General features: G+C 34.5%; 1 protein-coding gene across 4 annotated transcripts in view; it reads right to left on the bottom strand.

The window, feature by feature from the left end:
- Window positions 1–26779, bottom strand: part of NUP98 (nucleoporin 98 and 96 precursor) — a 93937-nt gene that overhangs the window by 37964 nt on the left and 29194 nt on the right. For all 4 annotated transcript variants that reach the window (XM_081063200.1, XM_081063201.1, XM_081063202.1 and 1 more), the window contains exons 11-18: window positions 26583–26675; window positions 20682–20822; window positions 15353–15486; window positions 12770–12957; window positions 4871–4987; window positions 3335–3633; window positions 899–1012; window positions 33–171 (exon numbers count right to left, since the gene is read on the bottom strand). In XM_081063200.1, the coding sequence (XP_080919326.1) occupies window positions 33–171; window positions 899–1012; window positions 3335–3633; window positions 4871–4987; window positions 12770–12957; window positions 15353–15486; window positions 20682–20822; window positions 26583–26675 (1225 nt within the window). The remainder of the gene's footprint in view (window positions 1–32; window positions 172–898; window positions 1013–3334; window positions 3634–4870; window positions 4988–12769; window positions 12958–15352; window positions 15487–20681; window positions 20823–26582; window positions 26676–26779) is intronic.

Here is a 26779-nt window from a genome sequence, read left to right as displayed (position 1 = left end):
ATTATTTTCTAAATATGTAAATAAATTCATACCTATTTAGTCCTTCACCCACCGGTGGTTTTTGGTTATCATCTAAATAGACAATAACTTCTTTCCTTCGAATATGCACAATGTCATCCAAATTTAGATTTGTCAAATTCACCTCTCCTTCAAAATAGATGGAACCATAACCTACAAGACAGAGCAAATAGTTAAAAACACATCCTGTATAGAGGACAAATACCTATATTACACTTCTAGTAATTAAATAATCAGGAGCAAGCTGCTTTAAACATTAAGCAATATTTTCAATCACCCAGCAAAATACCTTGAATGGGTTATTTCATCCATAATATGTATCAGAGGGTGACATTAAATATATTATTTGGTAAACATCTGTATTTTCACAGCACTTATGTTGTCTTCAAAACAACCTTCTTAAATCTCTTCCCAAATATCCACACTGCTCCTATCTAAACAACCCATAGCACCTGGCCTGCAGTATGAGTTAAAATATGTGAGCCTTGTTTTGAATACAATACAGAAAGATGAGATTTTTCCCCCCAAGAAAATTATATCTGTAATAATAATTTAAAGTTGAATCTAAATATTACCCATCTTTTGTCATCTATTCAATTTTCTCACTTAGTATTACTTGCTGTTTACAGTGTTTTAATTGTAGAAAACTGCAATGAAGCAAGTAATTAATAGAGAATGTTATCAGGCTCTAGTCTTGTTTTTTGTTAACTTGTTTTGTTACTATTTTTGTCTTTTCTTACTTGTTTTGTCTGCTCTTCAGGCCAAGGTGGGTCCAAATGTAGGAAAAAAATGGATTTAGCTATGAAGAGCTTCCCTTACTTAATTAGAAAAATAAGGTGCAGCTCTCTGGCTTACTACTAACTCCTAAACTTCTACTCACCTTTACGACCAATAGTGAAGTCCGAGACAATGCACTCTCCTTTTTCATTGGTAATTTTAGCAAGGTCATCCATAGATGGAATAGTGTAATAACCAACCTTAGTGAGAACAATGCCTATGACAAAAGAAACAGAAAATATAAATTGTGATTGTCCTTAGGTAGTGGAATTTTCAGTAATATTTATTTCACCCTCTTGCTTTTTAAAAAATTTTCTACAAAATGAGTAATTTTAAAAATTACGTATATAATCAATAACTAAATTATTATATAAAGAGAAAATATATAGGAATAAAGCATTTTTCTAGACTGTTTTCTAAGAAACACTAATTCTAGGAAAAGGTTTTGTGTGTGTGTTTTTTTAAAGCTTCATGGTCAAGAAAGTTTGGTGAACATGCACAAAGCAGTGTATTACAGGCTCTGAAAACTCACAAAATAATAATGAAGTCTATGTAACATTGACTTAATCCAGTGTTTCCTAGACTTAATTAACCACAGAACCTTCTTTTCACTGACACCCATTAATACACTACACTATGAAAGGCATTCCATAGACTACATTCTACAAAAAAACTTACTTAATCCATTTGTTTCTTTTATTGTACACAAAGATACCAAAATCTGAGGTGGAAAGAACCTGCCTTGGTTTACACAGTAATTCAGTGGTACAGGTAGAGCTAAAACTCAAAATCCAGTACTTTTTGTTTTATAGCCCATTGTCTTCCATAGACTTCTTGTATCTATCATATTTACACCTCAAAATAGAGCACTAAAATCAAGATGAAAAATCCTACATGAGAAAGTTCCATAGACAAATGGAAACTTAAAGGACCATATAATTAGTGTTATTTTTTTAAAGTATCAAATAGGTGGATTTCTGAAGAAATCAAAGAAAATACGATACTGGTACGCTTGTTCTAATCACTCCTTGTCCCATTTATGTGTAGAGATCGAGCTAACTTTGTGAAAAGAAAAAAAGGAAGGCCAGTATCAGATTAAACTCCAGCCTTCAGCAATGTCCACTTATATATTAAACTTGTTTCTCTACTGGCAAGGTTCAGAGGGTTATTAGTGTCCTTGGGAATGAAATTTTAAATTGGAAGGTGGCAAACAAGGTCAATGAGAAAACTAGAAACAATAAAAAAATCTGGACTGGATATTTGAAAAAAAGATGCAGTACCATAATTCATGCAGATAAACACACACAAGTATATATACTTGAGATTTTTGATGTGAATGTATAAAGTTATGTCCTTAAGGTACCAAGTGACCAGAAGAAATATATGAAGGCAACAGCATAATTAGATATAAAAAAGTTTTACAGACACTTCAAGAATAACTGTACAACGACCCAAATGTTTGCTAACTGAGACTAGATTAACCAAATGTGGCGTATTTATTTAATAGAATACTTCTGAGCAACAAAAACAAAGTGCTGATACATATACTATGGATGCACGCTCATAAAAATTAAGAGTCCGAAAGACTATGTATAGTATGATTTCATTTATACGAAGTTGAAAAATAGACAAAACTCATCTCTGTGACAAAAAACTGTGATTGGCTTTTGGGTATGGGGACACAGAAAACTTTACAGAGTGAAAGAAATGTTCTATTTCTTGCTTCAGGTATTAGATATCTCAGTATATATGTGCCAAAATTCACTGAAATGAACACTTAAGATCTATGAACTTCATTTTATGTGAATTGTACCTGTTTTTTTAAAAAAGGGAACACATAATGACATTTATCAAAACCCAAAAGAGATGATGTGTTAACACAGAAAACTGGAGTTGAAAAGGGCACTCTTATTCAATTCTTATGTATCTAAAAATGACCTAATAAACTCAATTCACAAACAGAAAAAAGGCAAGCTTTAAGTATTCAATCAAAATACTCTAATCTTGTAGTTTATATTACTTGTTTCATGGATTACTTGGGAAAAAATTAATCATTCATTGTTTGGGAGGGTGGGGCACAGAACTGAGGTGATAATAAACAACCATAGCAACAGCTACGATTTGAATGCCTATACATGTTAGGCATTATGGTCTATATACTTAAATCTAATTCAAATCTCAAAAAATTTATATGATTATCACTATTGTTTTCATTAAAAAACTAATAATCGATCTATATTAATTTATAAAGCAAGGAAGTTTGAGGATAGTCTTTCTGGCTATAAAATTTGGGATCTTTAAACTATGCCATGATGCTTGAAATAACATGAATTTTAACTACTCCAAAGGTACAAAAAAGTATGTGAATTACAAATCGACCAAAGCATAAGTGAGAAGTGTTTAAATGTTAATTTTTGTAAGATACAATAAAACACATTTACAAGTTCAGATAGCTGACTTTCATTACGTTAAAAATCGGTGACAAACAAAAAGAGGTTTCAAATAGAGACTGCTCATGTACCACTAATCTTAACCTGACCTGCTGGATGCATATGGTAAGTATTATTTTCTATTTCTTCTCGGTCATCCTGCAGTGACTCCTCATGAAAAGAGGTCTCGTCACTGCTTCCTTCCAGTCCATTTCGCAAGGCAGCACGCATGTTTAACGCAACAATGGTATCATCCACACTGCTGCTGCTGTTGTGTTTATTGCCAGCACTCTCTGGGGTTTGAGGAATGGGTTTGGCAATAGGGTTAGTATAAAAACGTGACACAAGAGAATCATCATCTCCATCCTGCTGATGATTCTCATCAACAGGTTTGCTCAGGAAACTGAATCTGAAAAGGGAAAGTGGAAACATTTTAGTCTCTTGTAGTAGTAGTAACAATGACAATAGCCAATACTTACTGAGCCTTTACTAAGTGTCTGGCACTGTTCTAGGCAAGGTCACCATTCTGGGTAATTAAATGAATATTAAAAACTCATTTAATATTTATAGTAATCCTGTAACACCGGTTACTATCATTCTATTTTATAGAAAAGAAAACTGAGACAACGAAAATAAAGTAACTTGACCAAGATCATACAGCAAGTGCTAGAGTGGGGATTTTAACCCAGGAAATATGGCTGTAGATTCCAGGCCTTTAAGAGATCTATTTTCATGAATAAATGGATTTGAGCATCCAATTTTTAGTTTAAAAAAAGGATGCTTTACTATGTGGGGGTGAGGGAGTCAAATAACCAGTGGCGAGTTTCAAATTAAAAAACTGAAAAAATTTTAATATTATAATCAGCAAGGTATGAGAAAATGTTTCGTTAACAAAAAATCAAACTAGAATTTTATCCAAAGAGAAAAAGAAAGAGTGCAAATAAATGTACAGGGATTTTTCACTGAGGCATTATTTTGAATATAGAATTATCAAATAATCTAAATGTCCTCTAATTGAGAACTGACTGAATTGTCTTACATTCACAACTGGCTAGAGAATCATTTAAAAAGAGAGGGCAAATATATTCACACGGATATGAAAAGACATTTATAATAAAATAAATGGAAATCAGGTTACAGAATATATATTATTCATTCATAACTTCTATAATGTATATCTATAAGAATATATTTATAAATAAATATCTAAACTGTAAGAATATAACCAAACTATTAAGGATTAATGTATATATACTTCCACTTCCTTCTTTATACATTTTATATACTCCTGTAGTTATTTTTTTTTTTGGCTTGGTTATAATGACTACATTCAATAATTATTACAAAATATCCCTTATTTTAAGGGCGTGTCAAATGCATGGTGACCCTGTCCAAAATGACATACGTAGATATTAAAACAGTTTTGCAGAACTGAATCAGAAGAACTCTAATAATTTTAAGGTCTAAAGTACTCAAAAAGCAAAACATGACTTAATTTCTAGGTGCTCCTATGCTGTAATACTTTTATGCAACATTCGCCAAACTTCAGAAATTTTCACAGAATGAATAAATTCTAAGCTCAGAATCTTTTCCAAATGAGACTAGGGCTCTCTACCAAAAACAACCCAAAACAGAATTCAGTTTACCTCTCTCCATTTTCTGGATAATCAGATGGTGAAGCTAGATCTTCTGAATCACGGTTAACCGGAGAGAAGAGATTGCTATTGCTAAGGTTTTTCAAAACCAACTTCTTAATGCTCTTCCTATAAACAGAGACCAAAGCGGGGGAAAAGGGGGGAAGAGCTCAGGCACACATAGTTACATCACAGACATCATCTTAAACACCAGAGTTGAAAAGGGCACTCTTATTCAATTCTTATGTATCTAAAAATGACCTAACAAATTCAGTTCACAAACTCTTCCTATAAATAGATAACCAGAATATAAAATCTCAAATACACTGCACTCTGGTGTTTGGAAGAAAAGCTAAGCACATTCAAAACAAAGTGGGAATTCCTTTTGAAAATATTCACATTTCTCTGAACTGCTGAGCACTTTATCCACTTAGTTCACCCATCATACTATGACTTATATTTCAATTATTTCTCTACATGTCTTTTCTCTCTTTCTGTGGGATGATCAAATTTATGACTATATTCCTACCCCATAGAACTCGGCATGCTGCCCTGAAGAAAAAGTAGGTAACTAGATATTTGTTGACTGAATGAGAAAAGATTTTTAAAATAAGATGACAAGAAATAGGAGTAAAAAACCCTGATGTCCAATGATGCAAATGCTCACAAATACCTAAAAAGTTCAGGTTTGTGTACAGCAGGTTCACTTAAGGCAAGAATCTCTACAATGTGTACAATCTCTGCAATGTGTACAAGCTTCAAGTAGAAGAACTTTAATCAATCTCCACTTAAATCACTGAATTCACTAATGTGCTCCATTCCCTCTTTAAAAACAAACCAACAGCAGACCACTCTCACATATTTGTTTTTTCTAGTCTCAACAACTGAGTTATATAACAAACATCAGTAGTGTTTGTTCCAAACCTGTGTATACTACTTATACTCTTTACTGTAATGATGTTATATTTAAAGCCAATTAAATAGGCACTTAAAATGAAGAATTGTTATTTCCATGAAAACTAAACTGAGACTTCCCTTCTTTTGGTAGACTAGGTAATGCAGACTAACTCTCCTAGTAAGGATAATTAGAATAGTTGGAGCTCTTTGTAGGCATCGACAGGCAACAAGTGGTAAGTCTCTATCCCTGAAGATAAAATAAGAAGGGAAAAGCACAGTTTTAAGTTCAGCTTTGACTCAACTTAATAATGAACTTGCCATAAAAAAACAAATCTCTGAAAATCCAAGAAGAAAAATGGCCAATAAACACAATTGGATGCTCAATATCATTAGTCATAAAGGAAATGAAAATTAAAAGCATGAGATACCACTTCACACCCACTAGGATGACTATTATCAACAGACCAGATAGATAGAAAGTAAGTGTTGACAAGGATACGGAGAAAATCGAACCATTGCACATTGCTGGTGGGAATGTAAAATGGTGCAGCTGCTATGGAAAAGTTTGGAAGTTCCTCAAAAGATTAAACATTGAATTAACATATGAACACAAACAATTCCACTCCTAGGTAATACACTCAAAAGACTCTGAAACAGGAAGTCAAACAGATACTTGTACAAGGTGTGACCAAAAAATACAATGAATGTTTAAATTAAAAAAATTATTACAGTAAAAGACACATCGCCATTGATCCCCTTCAAAATACTCCCCCTCACTTCAAACACACTTATCCCATCGTTCCTGCCACTTTCTGAAGCAGTTCTGGAAGCCCTCTTTCATGAGTATTGTTAGTTGCCCTGTCGTGGCTGCCTCAGTGGCCTGAATCAATTCAAAACGTTTACCTTTCCTGGTCATTCTGACTTTGGGGAAGAGCCAGAAGTCACAAGGTGCCACATCTGGTGAATAAGGTGGATGAGGACACATCATAATGTTTTTATTTGACAGAACTTGCCGTACCAGAAGTAATGTGTGACAGAGCGTTACCATGATGGAGAATGAAGTAAAGACACGCAAGAGGACTTCCAGAACTGCTTCAAAAAGTGGCAAGAATGATGGGATAAGTGTATTAAAAGCAAGGGAGAGTATTTTGAGGGGTATTAATAGCAATGTGTCTTTTGATCACACTTCGTACACCAATGTGCACAGCAGCACTATTCATATTGCTAAAAGGTGGAAACCCAAATGTCCACCAACAGATGAATGGATGATTAAAATGTGGTATATCCAGATAATGGAATATTGTTCAGCCTTCAAAAGGAATAAAGTTCTGATACATGCTACAACATAATGAACCTTAAAATCAGTATGCCAAGTAAAGTAATCCAGACATGAAGAAATATTACAATTCCCTTTATCTGGGGTATCTAAAATAATACAGTCAGAAAATAATATCGCTGTTAACAGAGACTGAGAAGAGAAAGAAGTGGGGAATAACTGCATAATAGGTACAGTTTTTGTTTGGGAAGATGGAAAAGTTCTGGAAATAGTGGTGTTAATGGTTACATAACACTGTAAAAGCTATTAAATATTAAAATGCATATACTTAGGAAAACTGTAGATGTGATTGGATTTTTTTGTGTGAGTTTAGAAGGAAACAGTAGTTCAAATATCCAAACCAAACTAAACCAAACCAAAACAGTGTGGCTACAGAAGACCTATATGACTAGCAAGCCATACCCAACAAGTCTAGAATACACATTGTTTTCAAAAATACATGGAACAGGGCTGGCCCGGTGGCTCAGGCGGTTAGAGCTCTGTGCTCCTAACTCCGAAGGCTGCCGATTCAATTCCCACATGGGCCAGTGGGCTCTCAACCACAAGGTTGCCAGTTCGATTCCTCGAGTCCTGCAAGGGATGGTGGGCTGCGCCCCCTGCAACTAGCAATGGCAACTGGACCTGGAGCTGAGCTGCGCCTTTCACAATTAGGATTGAAAGGTCAACAACTTGACTTGGCGAAAAAAAAAGTCCTGGAAGTACACAATGTTCTCCAATAAAGTCCTGTTCCCCTTCCCCAATAAAATTAAAAAAAAAAAAAAAACAACACAAAAAAACACACAAGGAACATTTATAAAAACTAACCATATGTTGGGCCATTAATGAAATAGGAAACAATCACAGAAGAGCATCAATGTTGCCAGAAGTTAGTTCTTCTAAACGACCAATAAAACTGGTAGATCCCTGACAGACTGAGGAAAAAAGAAGGCGCATACACACAAAAAACAACCCCATGTCAGGAATGAGAGTGGGGATAGCCCTAATATTCTACTGGAATGAAGAAAACTAAATAGTCCTGTAACTTTTAAGTTAATTAAAAAAAAACCAAACACATACCACTGCAAATACTACTTCAGGCTTATGTAACTTTACCAGTATCCAACATTTAATGAAGGGGGAAAAAAAAAGCCTATCTTACACACTCTTCCAGACAACAGAAAGAGGAAATACTCTGCAATTTGTTTATTTGATCAGGATAATCTTTATACCAAAGGCAGATAAGGAAATGATGAGATAGAAACATTCAGGTCAATCTATGTCATGAACACAGAAAACAAAAATCCTCGACAAAGTTTTACACAGTGAATTCTACCAGCAAGGAAGTTACCAAACACTATCAGGGCCCCTAGAAAGGACCAGGAGCCAACCTGAAAGGACTCCTGCTGGTCAAAGATGGAACAATTTGATCATTATACAAAACAATAACTGCAATGGACTGAAACGCAGTGACGGAGGGGGAAAGAAGAGAGAGACTGATAAAAGGTTTCACATGAAGAATATAAAACTAGAAGACAAGGAACAAAAAACGTATCAGACAAAAATCAAGGGGATTGGGATCAGAAATACCAAGTGAGGGAGGTACAAAGAACAGATACAAGAAGCCAAAGAACAGAAAACTGTAGCAAAACTAATCTGGTAAAGACATTTAATAGAATACTAATTAAACTATGTTTCCAAAAACATTGAAAGAAATACTGGAAAATAAGATTATATCCATTTGAAAAATGTACACGTAATTAAAACCAGAAACATATCAAAATATTTCCTCTGCATGACTGTTTTCCCATCCCTCTTCAGTTTAAATGATATATCCCCAGAGAAGCTTTCCTTCATCATTATCCTGTTAAGTCTCTCCTGCAGTGGCAATCTCTATTCCATTCTGTCACTTCTCTCACTTGTGATTATTCTGTCAGCATCTTCCCTCCATAGACTGTGAATTCAATGACAGAGCAATGAGTCTCGTTCACAGCTGCATGCCCAGTGGCGATCACACTTAGCATTTATTAGTTGCTTGATAAATTAGTTCAGAAGTTGAGCGAAGGAATGAACAAAAGTATTAAGGAATATTTCCAAATTCTGTCATTTAAAGAAAATTATTGGCATGCTCTATAGTAATTTTCCTCTGACTAGTATGAAAAGGCAAATGGCAAAAGATATGGCACTGGATAGGGTCATCACAATTGTCAATCTACCAAATTCATTTTTCAGAGCAAAAGGAGTGCAGTTCTAGGACTGGCCATGGTTATAAAGTCCCTCATCAATCCTTTACCATCTGTGGTATTATATGGCAATTATTTACAGCCATAAAGTGGTGACTCAAGGCTTAGTTCAGGAAGCGAATAGTGTGGCATGTGCCACTGTCATTAGTGAAATACAATTAATATTAAATTCTAATATAAAATTATATACTAACAACTCAATAATGGAAAGCTGACAGCAGAAACTAAAAAGACCTTTTAAATCCCCATCCCCTCTTGTCCCTTGGTTTAGATGATCTCCATCTCTAAGTCCCTCCCTTCCATGAGGGGCTACAGGAATAAAGTGGTGGGATTCTCTATGATTATTTAGCTGCTTTTATGCCTCCTAAGATCTATTTGTATGTTCAACAGTTACTATGATCATTTACTATGTCACAGGAACTGTTTTAGGCACTTTAAGTGACAAAAAAAAAAAAAGAGTACCTACCTACCTACCTAGAATTTTTGTTCTGGAGGGAGAAAGCAGACAAAAAACAAACACACATATGCGAAAAAGGATAAAGATGTGAGGAGTAGTTGACGAGAAATGATGGGTGCAATTTTAAAGAGGGTGGTCAGAGAAGTCTTTATTGAGGTGACATGTGAGTAAAGAGTGAAATTTAGCTATACGGATTTATGGGGGGAAGTGTTTCAGGTGAAGAAAACAACTGGGGCTAAGATACAAAGGCAAAAGCATGCCCTTCCTGTTCTACCAGCAGCAAGAAGGTAATCAGATTAGAGTGGACTGAACAAGAGACGGATGTGTTCACAGAGGTAATGGAAGGTCAGACCTTAAAGGGCCTTAAATGCCACTGTAAAGACTTGGGCTTTTACTGTGTAAAGTATGAACCACCATAGCGTTTTGACAGAAGAGTGACATGATCTCACTTATGCTTCAAAAGGATCACTGTGGTAGCTACACTGAGCAGAATGCAAAGGGGTAAGGGTACAAGCACAAAGATCAGCTGGGAAATACTGCAGAAGTCCAGTCATGAGAGCATAGCTTGGATCATGGTAGTAGCAGTGAAGGTGGTAAGAAATGGTCAGAGTCCGGGTAATTTTTGAAGATAGAACAAAGATAATTTGCTGATGGCTTGGCTGTGGGGTATACACAAAAAAGGTAATTCCAAAGTTTTTCATCTGATAACTAGAATGATGGAAATGCAATTATCTGAGATAGGGAAGGTTTTGGATGGAACGGGTCTGAGGTGGAAAATCAGGGGTTTGGTGTTGGACGTGCTGATTTAGAAATAAACGTCTATTAGACATCCAAGTGGAAATGTTTAGTAGAGTTGGATATAAGAATCCAGAGTTTGGGGAGAGGTCGGGCTGGAGATAAAAGTTTGGGAATCATCCTTGATTTTTTATGTATATCCTTTGACTTTTTTCAACTATAGATGATACTTAAAAATCATGAAATTGGGAATAATGAAAATGCGATCACGAACTGAGCCCAGGATCATTTCAATTTTTTCCCCCCAGAGTTTAATAAGGAAATAGGGGGCCCATGCCACACAATTACAGTATGTGTTTGGGCAGGACCTAGAACCATGGGGATTTATAATAAGTGGCAGAGAGGATGGAGAGAAACATCCTGTGTTTGTAAGAAGTGGTTTCTCTCCTTAAGGAACTTCTAGTCTGGCACAGAAACTAACCATAATGTGAGATGGAATATATGTCTTGTATAAAACGCAACAATACCGGAGTTGGGATTGAAAAATTCACTTGGGGCTCGGAGAGCTACAAGACCACCTTATGGAAAAGGCAGCTTTCCTGCTGGGCGTTCTAGAATATGGTCAAAGGGAGAGAGATAGAGGAAATAAATGCAAAAGCATTTTGTTTTTCAAATGCATTGCAAATTTCACTTTAAGTTTATAGCCAGAAATCTCAAGTGCTCAGCAACCCTTTCGCATTTCCTTAAGTCAATTCACTCTCCTAAGATCCAAGATGACGACTGCAACACCTCTTTTGTCCTTAAACCTCCAATATTCGATAATTTCAATTTTAAGAGACTGGCAACAATAGGAACCAGCAACGGAGACAAAAGTAGTGACTAGTAAGGTAGGAAAAAAACTAGAGTGTGGGGTTCCTGCAAGCCAATTAAGAAAGCAAATCAAAGAGGAAGGAGAGATGAACTATATGAAATGCTTCTGATACATTAAGTGAAGACTTTGAGAGCAACACCACAGAAGTGGAAGCCAAGAAGGGAATATAGTATTAACAGCAAAATATGTACCTTCCCACCTGAATCCTTTCTATCTGTGTATTATACTTTCAAATCCTAAGGTGACCTGGTGAAATTGCCCTGGGTGACGGTTGAACTGGTAAATGCAAGCCCTTTTGATCTACTCTGTGCTGAACAATTTACTAAAAGCTGGAGACATAAACATGAATTATATGCAGTATCTGCCTTCAAAATAACCTAATGCCATTCTAAGAAATTTGTAAAATTGGACTTTCAACCTTTTCTGAAGCAGCAACCCAACATATTTTTAAGGAAAGAAAAGAAATTTTTTAAGTTAACATTAATAGACAAAGAACTGTAAGTGATGAATTCCCACTTTTCCTCCAGAGTAAAAAAAAAAAAGTTAAAAACCACTGTTTTTTTCTTTTTTCTTTTTTTTAATAAAGTTGAAGAGAACTTTTTTTTTTTTTTTAAATAGACTTTATTTTTTTATTTTTTTTTGTTGAGAGCCCACTGGCCCATGTGGGAATCGAACCGGCAGCCTTCGGAGTTAGGAGCATGGAGCTCTAACCGCCTGTGCCACCGGGCCGGCCCCAACCACTGTTTTTTTCTGATTAAAAAAGTACTTGCTGTTTAAAAGCCTATGTATAGATGTGTCTAACTATGTATCTAGAAAAAATAAGCAATCCAGAAATAAAATGCCCTGAAGTGACATCTCCAGATGTTAACTATTATTAAGAGTTTAATATGTATTTTTCTTCCATGCATATATTAACACTTTAAGGCATATTTGCTCTAATACATAATTTAAGTGTTAATTTTTTATGTTTACCAACAACTCTTCTAAACACTTTCCTGTGTTTTTTTTCTGTGTTATTATTTTATTATTGGTTCAACAGTTGTATGGAAATTTCAAAAAATATATATAGATTCTTCTTAATCAGTTTGGCCAATTAGTTCTAAGAAAAAAATGTGTCTTCTGCTTAAAATAAAATTATGCAAACACTAACCTGTCAAAAAACACAGCAAAAGCATATGTATGTAAAACTAGAAGCGTAGTAGTCAGAATATTTTTATGTTAATTATGGTTATCCGCAGGAATGACCAGGTCATTTTCATTTTTCTCTGTGATGTTTTGTATTTTTCAAATTAAATATATAGCATTTGTAGTACATTTAAGTAAATAACTACAAATTACTTTATATTTATTACCTTAGTACTTTACATTTAATTTACGTTAACAAAAATAAACTCACTTGGGCATAAACGCTCCATTGGCTAAGGATGGTTCATCATCATCCAGTCCATCAAAGAGATGTGACTTGGCTGTGCCTGTTGTTTGTAAAGCCTTTGGTCGAACTCTAGTGGCGGGGCGGGGTGTCAATTTATAATGAGTGGGTGTAGTGAGAGCCTTCTGCGCTGCTGGATTTGTTGGTTTTAATCTCTGAAAAACAAAAGCATCAAGGAAAGTCCTAGTTTAATTCAAATGTATGGTTTTGGCCTTAAAAAATGAGACTATCAGAATGCAAACCTCATCTCTGCCACTGACCCACTAAATACCCCTGGAAATCTTTGCTTCCAGAAAACAAGGATGTCAACACAGAGGATGTTGTATGTGTATGTGAATGCTAATGTAACTGTACTTCTTTATAATTGATTTTTACTCATCTCTGCAGCCCCCAATTCAACTGTTTGTCTGACTTGTTTCAAAATGTAATTAAGATACTGCATTTGAAGTGCGCCTTGTATATTAAACTATACTAACATGTTAATATACCTTGTGTATTTCTCTTCATCTTACAAAAGAAAACAGCATGCATTAGTTTTGTTTTCTAAAACAAGGATGACAATATTTATATTCATTTAAAAAAATACTTAAAAATTCTAAGCCGAATTATTATTCAATTAAACCAAAAATCTTATGCTTCAAGAAAAACTGAGACACAGCTATAAATTAGTGTTCAACTTTTATGTAATCCAAATCAGTCTGAAAAAAGATTGATATTAGCTTGCATTTATCCATCATTTAGTAAACATTGGTAATTACCGTGAATCAAACACTAAGCACTGGGAACAAAAATAAAATTACTTTCCCTGATTTTTGAGGATATTACAAGTTAGCGGAGGAGACACACAACTAAATTGATTAAAGACTCCAGGTTAATTCTGATGGCACCTTTACTATGTTTCTATAGCATTTTTAGAATGTTATACATTTGTGTCCTTGAACAGTATACACTGGATTATATAACTACTTGAAACAATAATATCTAACATGTAAAACCTGTCACAATTTATTCTTCTCTTCACAATGCAGACTGTTTACACTTCAGTAACAGTGAAACTTCCCAGATCTTTTTGTGATCTTTCACAATTCTGTGCCTTTCTTTGGAAATGTCTTGACTTAGGTCTACCAAATTTTACATACATACACAAAAGAATTAAATGTTACCTCTTCTGAAAAGCCTTACCAAACTCACTCAAGAATCTATGCTCTTTTCTCTATTATATTTTAATTTATTAAGATAAAATTCATGTAACATAAAAATTATCATTTTAATACATGTAATTCAGCGGTTTTTATAAGGTTACACATCATTAACACTACCTAATTCCAGAACATTTTCCTTACTACAAAAAGAAACCCTTTATCTCCTAATTCTTCTCTTATCCCTTAGCAAATGTGAATCTACTTTCTGTCTCTATAGATTGGCCTATTCTAGACATTTCATATAAATGGAATCATTAAGCCTTTTGTTGTTACACTGCATCTTCCACCCAGCATACATAATGTTCTCAAGGTTCATCCTTGTAATAACGTGTATTATGGCTGAGTTATATTCTATTGTATAGATACACAACATTTTGTTTATCCATTCATCAGTTGATGGGCCTTTCTATTGTTACATATACTATATTGAGCTACAATAAATTTAAACAATACAGGTCTGGTCTTCCTCACTAGATAAAAAGTTCTTAGAGAGTAAGTTTTTGTTTATTTTCATATATTGTATCTTCAGTGTTGAACACAGGGATTAGCACATACTTAGGCACCTAAAATTATGTATGAACAATATAATTTTCATCTAATCACAACTTACATTTACACAGCACCTTAAAAAGCACTTTAAATTTATATTTTGCTTCTCATTATATCTACTTACAGGGTAAAGTGGATATTTAAGAACCAGCTGAGGAATGAGATGACATAAATAACTAAAGAATAATTTCTGTATACCGAACAACTTAGTATAAACCAGGTTTGCGTTATCTCATTAAATTCTCAACGCTGAACAGTATTACTATTCCCATTTTACAGGCAAGAAGATTCCAGAGAGGCAAAAAAGATATGCCCAACTCTTACAGACTGTAAGAGTTACACAAATTAAACAGACCAAAGACTATACTTTTGATGCCAAATCACAGTGAGCAAAAGATCATTTCTTTGCCACTAGAAAATAAAAGGTGAAGACAAAGCTATGTAGAAATCAGGAGAAAAGATTTTGATTTGCCACTAAACAGCATTACGATTTTAGGAAAATCAGCCTCTCTGAGCCTTAGTCTGTTCAACTATAAAATGTGAATAATATCTGCTTTATTTCAAGGCTGTTGAAGTCTCAACCTTTATCTTTTCAGTCCAGTGCTCATTTCACTGTTTGTCATACTGCCTTCTAATGGCAAAAATAATTTATTCCCTGGCCAAGTGAACAGCATAAATAAATGTGTCTTAAAAACTTAATTACACCTAAATTTGCTTAGCCTATATACATAAGAAATTACGTTCTGCACAGTTTCTCCTACTCTGAGAATAAATTTTACAGAAGCATCCTTAAATTTACCTCTTCTTTCTTCTTAGGGTCTGACATGGGATTCCGAAAGAGAGGAGAGTCTCCAAAAGGTGAGTATGTTAGACTGTTGATGTGCTGTTGGAGAACAGCCTGCTGAGCAGCGGAGGCATTTGGATCTGTCAAAGCTTTTTAAAAAAAGAAAAGAAAAAGCAAGATGTCAGTCCAAGGATCCAATGCCTTTATAACAAGAGAACTCAAAACTCTTTTTGGAGATGTGGTCTTCAAAATATTCAGATTCATTCAATGGCATTATTGGTGGGGAGCAGGGGACACACTGGGAAGAGATCAACAATCAAATAAACTAATGAGTTAAAGATATGAAGAGGCATTTCATAAGAGACAGCATAAATAAAATTTTTTTAGGTGTTCAGTGAGCAAAGAAATGTAAATTAAAACAACCTTGAAGAAATATTTTATACCTCATTACCTATCAGTGGCACAGTTGTATAAAACAAATTATATAGTCTTTGACTTCTAAAAACATTATAAATTGGTTTAGTCTGTCTAAAAGAAACAATATGACAGTACATAGAGCAAGTACTGCTTTAATATTTTTTAACGTAATAATTTCAATCATAAAAATTTAACCAAAGGACTTAAACTAGGAACAATATAATGTTTGTTAAGTTCTGACACATGTAATAGCCAAGACTTGGAAACAACTTACATTCAACATTAACAGTCGTAAAAATAAAGATACATCAACATGGTGGGTTAAGTACTATTAAAAATAATGATGTGTTTCATTGTGGAAATAAAGTATCTTTGATTTAATAAGTAAAACTTCTAGAATTAAAAATATTATGTATATTAATACAGCATACCAAAAATGAAAATGGCTATTAAGGTATCCTTACATGTTCATCATTTACATTTAATACTCATTACGCTGAAGTAAAAATTGAAAGAAAACAAAATCGCCCAATTAGTCTAATTTTAGTCTAATTTTCTTTCAGTGTTAAGAATTAATGTGTCAAAAAGAAAAACCCCACACTACCTGCATTGTACTTGACTGATGAAGCAAGATAAATTAAATACTTCCAAAAATACTGATAAAAAATCAGACCATACTTATTTTAGAGACGTACTTTTTTCTTTTATAAACATTTAAAATAAGGCTAAAGCCAAAATATAGTAAGTCAGTATACATTAAAGGAGTACCATAAACAAAACATTTAGAAATTTTTAATGCTCACAATAGGAGTTAAAAAACACAAGAGTGGCAGCAAAAATAACAAGAAACCCAGAATTGAACAGCTAAAGCTAAATTTATGACAAAGGAGTAGGTCCACCTAAGTCAAATTAAGTGTTCTTAAAATTAGATGGATTCATTAAATACAAAAATGAATATTTAAGGAGAGAGCGCAAAGTTGCTCAAGATTGTGAAACCCAGAGATGTGAATTTAAAGAGCATATAGTAAAATCACCTGTATTCAGAAATTTTCGTAAACCCATTTTTAAGACCACAGGTAACAAAAATATATAGAAAAGTGTCTTTTGGTACACAGTGCCACAAGTACCAGCATGGTGCTATTCTGTGGACTATTCAAGGAGACTTGAGAAAACCTGGATATTTTGAAAGAACTCTAATATTCACTGGTCAGTTTGTTACTTGACAGCCAATTATCCATTAGAAAAAGCCGACCCGCACCAGCTGATTCCATCATTTAATAAGTATAAGTTACCCCACCTGGGTTTGTTCAAAAGAATAACAACTTCTTTTAACAAATCCAAACATAATTAGGAAAATGTGTGAGGATGTTTTTATTTTTGTATGTTTAAATATGAAATCTTCTCTATGTTAACTGTATTACTTAAAAATACAGAAAAGAGAGCTGATACATTAGCAATCATAAGATATGAGAAGCAAGCAAGCACAAGCACTCGTTAAGCTACCACTGGTGATGTATTCAATTTTGGTCATAATAATTGAAAACATATTGAAAAACTACATCACGACCAAATGATCAAAGGGATAGGAAAAAGTATGAAAATCAAGTCTTCTGAAAACAGAAGAACCTGATAATACTTTATCTGGAAAACAATGGGGTTCCACGAAGAAACTGTAGCAGACTGGTCTATTTAGCTTTCGGAGATAAAAGTAGAATCATTGGGTGGAAATACTATGGAGGCAGGATTTGGTTTCTAAACAACCTGAACAAATGGACTGGACTGACTGTTAAAAGAAGCCACCTTAACTGAGATTTTCAAGACAAGTAAGGGACTCCCACAGTAAGGGTGGCTTCTCGTAAACTCTAAAGCACCTTCCAACTAAGATTCTATGATGCAAGGACATACATTTTAAAAGTCAATACAACTACATTTAAGTAGGCAGTAACACTAACATATGCAACTGTAATATTAAATTCTTTGGTCAGGAACTTTCAATTAGCTTTGAAAAACAATGGGATTATTAAAAACCATTTAAAAAGCTATCCAAGTAAAAATGGCATGTTACAATATTTATGCAACCTCCTTCTACTGAAAACAACAAAAAATAACGATGAGAAATCAACAGAAAATATCATTTTTAATGATAAAGCTGATTCTAATGTTCACACAGATATCAATTAGAATTCTAATTCACTTTTGCTCCCTCCAAAAACCTAACTAAAATCTATGGTTAATAAAATTAAAACATATCTATATAACCCACAATGACAAAGAATGGGAATGTAGTAAATGAACAGATGAGAAAATATAAAAAATTTCTAGGGGAAAGAAGTGGACACAGGAGTGATAAAGCAAGATAGAGCAAACACTATAGCTCAAAGGGGATCCCCTCAAAGGGGATTACAGCCTAAAACAGAGCATATATGCCCTGGAGAATCCCAGAAAGGATAGGGATTCAAGAAGACCAAATTTGATGAAATGAGGCTGAAAACAGAAGAGAAGAATCAGTGCAAAGTATATATACAACTACACCCTTTCAACCTCTAAATCCCTGATGCTCAACAGACAGGCCAGAATACCCGAGAGCATGCCTCTGATGAAACCAAGTTAACACAGGGAAAGAACAAATACAAGTAGTTTGAGTGCTTGCATTATCCCAGAGCTAACATTTAGAAGATAATAGCTGGTTCCTGTACGATTTATCTTAAAGTGAAACCTACTGGTAAATGAGCTCTATCCACACACACAAGTAGCCAGTGAGCCTTTTATTACTTTATTCTTAAATGTAAATGGAAAGAATCACCACATATAAAAGAAAATGAAAAAAAAAATTATCCTGAAGATTTAAGGAACAGAAGAACCTTCGTGAATGTTACAATCAGCTTAACATTGAAAAAAATTTAATGCCAATTAACAAATTCAGGGTTTCAAGAAAAACTGCTTCTTAGAACCAGATGCTTAAAAAAAAAGAACTTTCAGGGGGGCCGGATGGCTCAGTTGGTTAGAGTGCGAGCTCTGAACAACAAGGTTGCTGGTTCAACTCCCGCAGGGGATGGTGGGCTGTGGTCCCCCGCCCCCATAACTACCATGTTTCCCCCAAAATAAGACCTAGCCGGACAGTCAGTTCTAATGCGTCTTTTGGAGCAAAAATTAATATAAGACCCGATATTACATTATATATTATATTACCGGGTCTTATACTATACCGGGTCTCATATTAATTTTTGCTCCAAAAGATGCATTAGTGCTGATTATCTGGCTAGGTCTTATTTTCGGGGAAACATGGTAGATTGAAAACAGCAACTGGACTTGGAGCTGAGCTGCGCCCTCCACAACTAAGATTAAAGGACAACTTGACTTGGAGCTGATGGGTCCTGGGAAAAACACACTGCTCCCCAATAAAGTCCTGGAAATACACACTGTTCCCCTTCGCCAATAAAAAAACAACAACAAAAAACGAGAGCTTAGAAAAGATCTAAGCAAATCACTGAAATTTCAGGACAAAGGAACAATCCTAAATGCTTGTGGGAGTGCGGGTAACAAGTCTCAAGAATCAGAAAGGATTCTTTTCAGTGATGGTTAATGCCAGAAGGAATATAGTAAAAGTTCTGAGGGTAAATTATTTTCACACCAGAAGTCTGTATCATTGAAGTGTGAGGAACAAATGAAGATATTTTCAGACTTGTGAGTACAATTTACTTGAAAACACATTCCAGAAAATTCCGGATATAAAGAGGAAAACCCTATATCCAGGACACAGCAATTCCCACTGGGTAGACTTGAAGGGAATATCCCGGGGGAATGCTAAAGGCCTAGGGAATAATTAGAGTTCGTATGGCTGTAGGAGGGCAGAGAGATCAAAGAATGAGGGACCTAAGGTAAAATTACGATCCTTAAAAATTTGGAGTAGTTTAGAAAGGTGAAAAGGGCTGATAAAGCAAGGGAAAAAAAGAATCAAATCTCAGGAAAAGCTGCATGACAAAAGTGTACTCGGCTGGACAGCAATGTTTTCATGGTTATAACTTTTATGCTTTAACCAAAGAAAAGGAGACAGTAATGTAGGACAGAACATGTTAACAACTTCATCAACACAAAAATATAAAGATGGCAAAAGAAATGAGGCAAAGAGAAAGATAAGGAAGGGCAATAATGTTCTTACTTCTTACTTGACCAAGGGGAGTCAAGAAATACTATCTCCTAGTTGACAGAAGTATACAAAGACACGGCTTAACTTTGCAGTCTTCTCAAAATGTGGTACATGGAGATGAATTTAAACTCCTTCCTTCCCTCCCGTCCTCCCTCCCGTCATTCCTATCTATCTTACTCTACCTATGCCAGGTGGTATCTATCAATTTTTTCCTTTATGGTAGAGCACAGGTTTTTTTTAAAAAACATATTTAAGTAAAAAGTAAGTTAATTTTAAATTAGAAATAATAATAAAGGTGGCAGGCAGGTATTGCAAAAACGAGGAAGGGAAGTTCAAATAAATTAAGTATGAAAAACACTTCAATAGAGAAAACTAAACTTAGGGACTTTAGTAAACATAACTACATTGGGAGAAGTGAATAATGAACATAGAGGTGATAAATGGGCTAAATTCTCATGTACCATTAACCATTTACTTAGATTTAATAAAGCAAAACACAGCAATATAAGCACATCATTTAGAGAGATGAACTTAATTATATACCAGGTGAATTAAAAGCTGTAATAGAAGTGCTTTCTTTGGGGTAGTAGGCCTGGGAATGGGGAAACAGGGAAGGCCAGGATCTATTACAAGCCCTTTTGCACTACATAATTTTTCAATGACATGTATGTATGTACTGCTTTGGTAGGGGTGGAACAAAAGTGGCATGGAAAATTGGGTTAGCAAATTATTAGCAAGAAATAAACTGAGTAAAGCCTTCTAAAGTTGACTGACACTTACCTACTGGGGCCTGGGGGGCTCCAAAGCCCAAAGTGGCTGTCGTGGTATTAAATCCAGGGGCCCCAAAGGCTCCTGTACCAAGAGGCCCTCCGATCTTAGGTTGGTTGTTCCCAAACAAAGATGCCTGTCCAGCACCAAGAGCTATGGAGACAAGAGGAAAGAAAAAAGCGCCACAGAAGATCCTTTCAATGTTGTACCAGGTCAGTTACTTAAAAATATAAAACATTTGGACTTCATAATGCCCACTCACTTCAACAAAAGAGCTAATAGAGTAAATGCTAACTACATGCCAGGCACTGTGTTGAGTATATTTTATACGTTACAGGCAAAACAGTTTATCTCTCTGTGTTGTTTCCTCAACTATAACGAGATAATAATACATAGCTTAGATATTTAGCCTAAGATTAAAATGAACAAACACATATTAAGCATTTAGAAGATGTCTGGTAGATATTAACATTTATTAAATATTATCCACTACCATCTTACTCAATCTTCATAAGCCTGAAAGTAGAAACTATTATCCTCATTTTACAGACGAGAAAACTGAGGGTTTAGTAATTAATTAGCTCAATGTCACAAACATAGTAAATGATGAAACTGGGGATCAGACCTCACTACATCTGACAATACAACCAAGGGCTCTTAACTACTACTCTATAGTAAAACAGATTTTGAAAGAATTTAAAAAAGTCAATTCTCCTTAAGCTCCAATCTTTCAAAATCAAAATACTCAGCTGAACCTATCACAGTATCATCTATTTTACTAACTATGGTTAAACTACAGAAAATCAAATCCAATATGTTTTCTTCCAATAGCAAAAATTAACACTTTCAAGTACATATCTCATGAAAACTACTTTAGACAAACTTTTTATTTTATAAAAAGCTAAAATGCCTTGTGATAAGATTACTAGATTCAATTTTCAGCATGAATCAGATCATACGGAGTAAGAACTGATTTTCACCAGAGGGAAACCCACTGCAAAAACTTGGAATGTTTTAAAGCCTAATGAATCTTGATGATGGATCTTATTGTCAGCAGTGATTTTTAAAGTATAAAATGAGGAGAATTTATTTAGATACAAGTCACTGGCATAACTTTTAAAAAAAATTTCCATCCCCTCCTCCTCAAAAAGTTATTGGCAATTCGGAGCCTTTTAATGCATCAATGCATATTCACAGCGTGTGGTTTACCATGAAAATCACAAAAATCACTTCAAAGATATAATAAATTGAAAGTCAAAAATCTTGAATGGGAACCGCTTTGAGATCACAACCAAAAAAAAGACAGGAAGTTTATCCTAAGGAAATTCACATAGCAAATTAGTGAGGACGACTAATGACTGAATGGCCTAAACGTTCCTTAACTGTCCAACTGCATCAATGACAAGACAACAATGTAACAATGAGATTATTTCACCTAAAAAGCCCAGCTTTGGAACAGGGAATAAGTACTAAACCATTAGAAATTGGTAAAAATTACAAGAAAAACTCAAATTATATTCCTCTGTCAAAGGACATGGTTTACAGACAAATTTCCGGATTCTATATTTTTCCAGGTAGCAAAACATGTCCTTACCTCCAAACAAAAACTTAGATAAAACCCAAATATATAAAATGGATAAAAATTTATGTTCTGGATGGGTGGGTATTTCCCTGATCTTTGCAGCAGCTCTGGGTAAAGAACCATGAAATAGTCTAAAAACCACTGTATTTTAATAACCCACAAATTTTAAACCACTGTATTTTAATAACTCAAAAATTTTAATAAACCACTGCATTTTAATAACCCCAAAATTAAAGGCATTGTGAGGTTCAAGTGACCTGGAAAGGGACTGTCACAAGATGACTTGCATATACTATTACAATTTATCAATGGGAAAATACGTATTTTTATCCAGATCTGTCTTATATTATTTACAAATGGCTTTTTATGCTTAATGAAAGGACTTACTAGGGACATCCTGATGTAAGATAATGTTGATTTATGAAATATGCTATATTTATGATTAGTTGTAGGAATTATAAGGAAGCTATGTGGGGGGGGGCACCATGGTATAGTGACCCCAGAAACTCCAAAGATGCTGACAGAAAAAGTGAAACAACTATATTTCTTTTGAGATCTTCTAATAAATATTAGAATTTAATTTTATCTATGGTATCTATCTTGGGGTAGATTTTCCTGTGTATATCTCACTATAAAATCCAACTTTACTAGATGTACCCTTAAACTTGTTACTTCATAGAAAATTATGAGAACTAAAACTTCTTAATATTACTAAGTCACTACCAAGAAAATGGCATACTACTAATGCTGCTGCTGATAGTTAATATCACTGTGAAGAAGAAACTGATACGTCTATGATTTAATGAGTACTCCTCAGTCTGAGCACATCAGGGGAAAAAAAAGATCACATGCCAAAGGATAAACAAGATATTTTATACTAACATCAATCACTTAAATCTAAGTGTACAAAAAAACTTACGTATTTGTACATGTAATATCACTATAATCAAGTATCATGAAGTTTGCAAAGGCCAACATTACCGGTAAATTTACTTCTGCTGAGTTTGAGTCCCCATCACTCAAAACAAGAAGCCACATAGGAATATCCACTTAGTTAATGTCCCCCCCCCCAAAAAAAAAAAAAAAAAAAACAAACACAGCCTAAAGGTACAGTGCTATTCTATTTGTGATACTATGGAATGCAGAGTTCATCTATGTCTGTGTTTATGTACAATAGTCTCCAGATACAGTCCTCTCAAAACTAAGTACGCTTTAGCAGATGTAATCATGAAAGAATTCTAATAGTGTTCTCTTGGTCATTCTCATAATTCCCATTTCCGTATATGATCTGCTGTTAAGGTTGGGGGTGTAAAATTCTTTACTTGGCTTTTAGTTTAAGGGGACAAGGCATTCATGAGGAACATATAACAGTAATAAAAATGTGATTTGTTGTCTATAAGGTAGAACTGTTTAAGAAAATAGGAATATAGTCAAATTAATAAAAAGGCTGAGATATTATATTACTGTGGAATAAAAGACAATAGCACCAGAAAAAAAGTTACAGAACATTTAATAATCTTGGATTACTGGAAAAGAGACTGCAAGACCCAAAAGACAAAGAGATGATGATAATTTTGACCACATAAAACTAAAAACTTGAATAAAAATATACCATAAACAAAATTAAAGACTTAGTGGAAATATCTGTAACTGACAACAGAGTAACATCTTACCCAGCCCTTAGACTTTTGGTTCATAAACTCTCTAGAATCAAAACTACCCGGGAAAAAGACCCTTAATTTGTCCACAGCAAAGCTAATTCTTCCTTTGGGATTAGAAGACAACACTGATGTCAGGTGATGTATTCTACTTAAGTTTAGGGATCACAGCACACAAAATACTAGAGCTTTTTAGTTTTTATTTCTTGCAAAATAACAGGGGTTCCAAAAAAAAATGTATACACGACTTCTAATCATCTTTTGTTATCGGTATATATTGAGTATTACGATTTTAATACAGTTTTTTCCTTTCTTAAAATGTGTATACATTTTTTGACACCCTCTGTAACGCAGTACAATTTGAATAAGTTAAAAAGCTCAAATGAAACTCTGCCATACAACCAAAAAGAGTTAATACCCACAATACATAAAGTAGTCTCATAAATAAACAATGATCAAATGTTATGAATCGGAATTCAAAGATTCAAATGGCCAGCAAACATACATATGAATATCCAGTCAGTGAAATGAAAATCACTGACTGAAATTCATTTCATCTGTGAAATGAAAATCAGAACATACCAATTTCCACCATCATGCATGCAAATGTGAAAAAGCCCAACAATATGAAAAGAGTATGGGAAAGGGAGTACTTTTATATGTGAGCAAAAATGCAAACTGGCTATTTTTTTGGAAGGCAAATTGACAAGACTGACCAAAATTCAAAATATATGTATGTTTGCACAATTCCAATTTTAATAATCAATCCTATATAACACTAACACACAGAAAATTATGTAACAAACATCTTCATTATTGCATTGCTAATAATATCAAATAACTCAAATGACCACGGTATACCGTGTTTCTACTGTGTATTCCCGAAAATAAGACCTAGCCGGATAATCAGTTCTAATGCGTCTTTTGGAGCAAAAATTAATATAATACCTGGTCTTATTTTACTATAAGACCTGATCTTTATAACATAACATAACACAACACAGCACAACATAACATAATACTGGGTCTTATATTAATTTTTGCTCCAAAAGACGCATTAGAGCTGACTGCCCGGCTAGGTATTATTTTCGGGGAAACAGTATCGATAACAAAAGATGAATACAAGTCATGTTTGACTTTTGCAATTACAAGAGGTACTCAAAGTGGTTACCATCAGTGTCCAGACACTTCTGATTACAGTGAACTACTGCTTGAGCAACGATGACCAAAGTGTCCACTTGTATACATTTTTTGGCACCAGCGGTGGTGTACACACACACACACACACACACCCAGGGGTGCCAAAAAAATGTATACTCATGACTTGTATTCATCTTTTGCTATTGGTACATATTGAGTATTATAATTTTAACTTTTTTTCCTTTCTTTTTTTTTGGCACCCTCTGTATATGCACGTTTCAAAAATGTATATAAAGGGGTCTGAAAAAATACACACCAAACTTTCACTAGCTATTACTATAGGACTTTTCAAATTGTTGAATTTTTTTACAAGCAGTTATATTTTTATTTTAAAAAGAAAGTGAAACAGTTCACAGAGTACAAAATATAGTTCTATTAAAAAAGAGATGACAGGGCAGCCAGATGGCTAAGTTGGTTAGACGGCGAGCTCTCAAAAACAAGGTTGCGGGTTCAATTCCTGTATGGGATAGTGGACTGTGCCCCCTACAACTAAAGACTGAAAACGGCAGCTGGACTTGGAGCTGAGCTGAGCCCTCCACAACCAGATTGAAGGACGAAAACTTAGAGCTGATGGGCCCTGCAGAAACACACAGTTCCCCAATATTCCCCAATAAAATAAAAAATAAATAAAGTCCCCCAAATTTAAAATATGAATAAAGAAAAAAGAGATGACAGATAAATGATCAGAGCATAGAAGCAATATAGCAGATCACTGGACAGTGGAAGCAGAGACCATGGAAATTAAGTGGTCTGCAAGTAAATAACTATACCCATGGTCTGATGAATTTGGAAAGCAGGTATAAGTGTATGCTTCAACAACCTTGTTGAACTATACATGCTGAAGCATTTATTCATTTTATGAACATCACCACCCTCCAACTGTTTAAAACATTAGGCAGGTAGAACGGTCAATGTCTTCAAAGACACTGAAAAGTAATTATCAATAGCAGGAATAGAGACAAAGGTGTGACATTGCATTTGTATATTAAGATGAAAAGGCTTACAAGGTATAGAGACACCTTGCAAAATCTCAGTATTTGCTTCAGCATGTGCTCTTTCTATTGGAGTAAAAATCACTTCAGCATGTGCTCTTTGTATTGGAGTAAAAAAGCTTACTTGATAAACAGTTCAAAGTCTCAGATCTCTGCCAACAAAGGTAACACAAGGGATCTGAAAGTTAATAATCTCACCAAAGGAACAAGTCTCACATTAAATACTGAAAATCCCAGATAGACCAGAACTATCAGAGGACAAACATTTTGTAGAAAGGGAACATACAGCCTCTAACAGAAATGTGCCAGTGTTTTAATACCTGGTAAAGTCTAACTGCTGGAAATGTTTTATAAATCCATTTGTGAAAATGAAAATTTAGACCTCTTATTTCCAGGCTTATGATCAAACACAAGTCTTAAGTTCCAGCAAATAGAAAGCCAAGAGGTATCACTTCCTAAATCTTGTGGTACAGTTCCTTACCTGTTCCAAATCCTGCACTAAGCCCAGTTCCCAGAGTCCCAGGTCCTGGTTTACTTCCAAAAATACTATTCCCACTGGAATTTGTGCCGAAACCTAGAAAGACAAAAGAATGAGTGGACTGTACTTTAACACAACTCTCACTTTCCTGTACAAGGGAATTTAAAACAAAGCAACCTAACCCTAAGTTTTATGTCCTT

This window comes from Rhinolophus hipposideros (genome assembly GCF_964194185.1).
Source record: "Rhinolophus hipposideros genome assembly, chromosome: 10".
Taxonomy (NCBI): domain Eukaryota; kingdom Metazoa; phylum Chordata; class Mammalia; order Chiroptera; family Rhinolophidae; genus Rhinolophus; species Rhinolophus hipposideros.
Note: the sequence above shows the minus strand (reverse complement) of the source record. Positions and strands in the feature narration are given on the sequence as shown.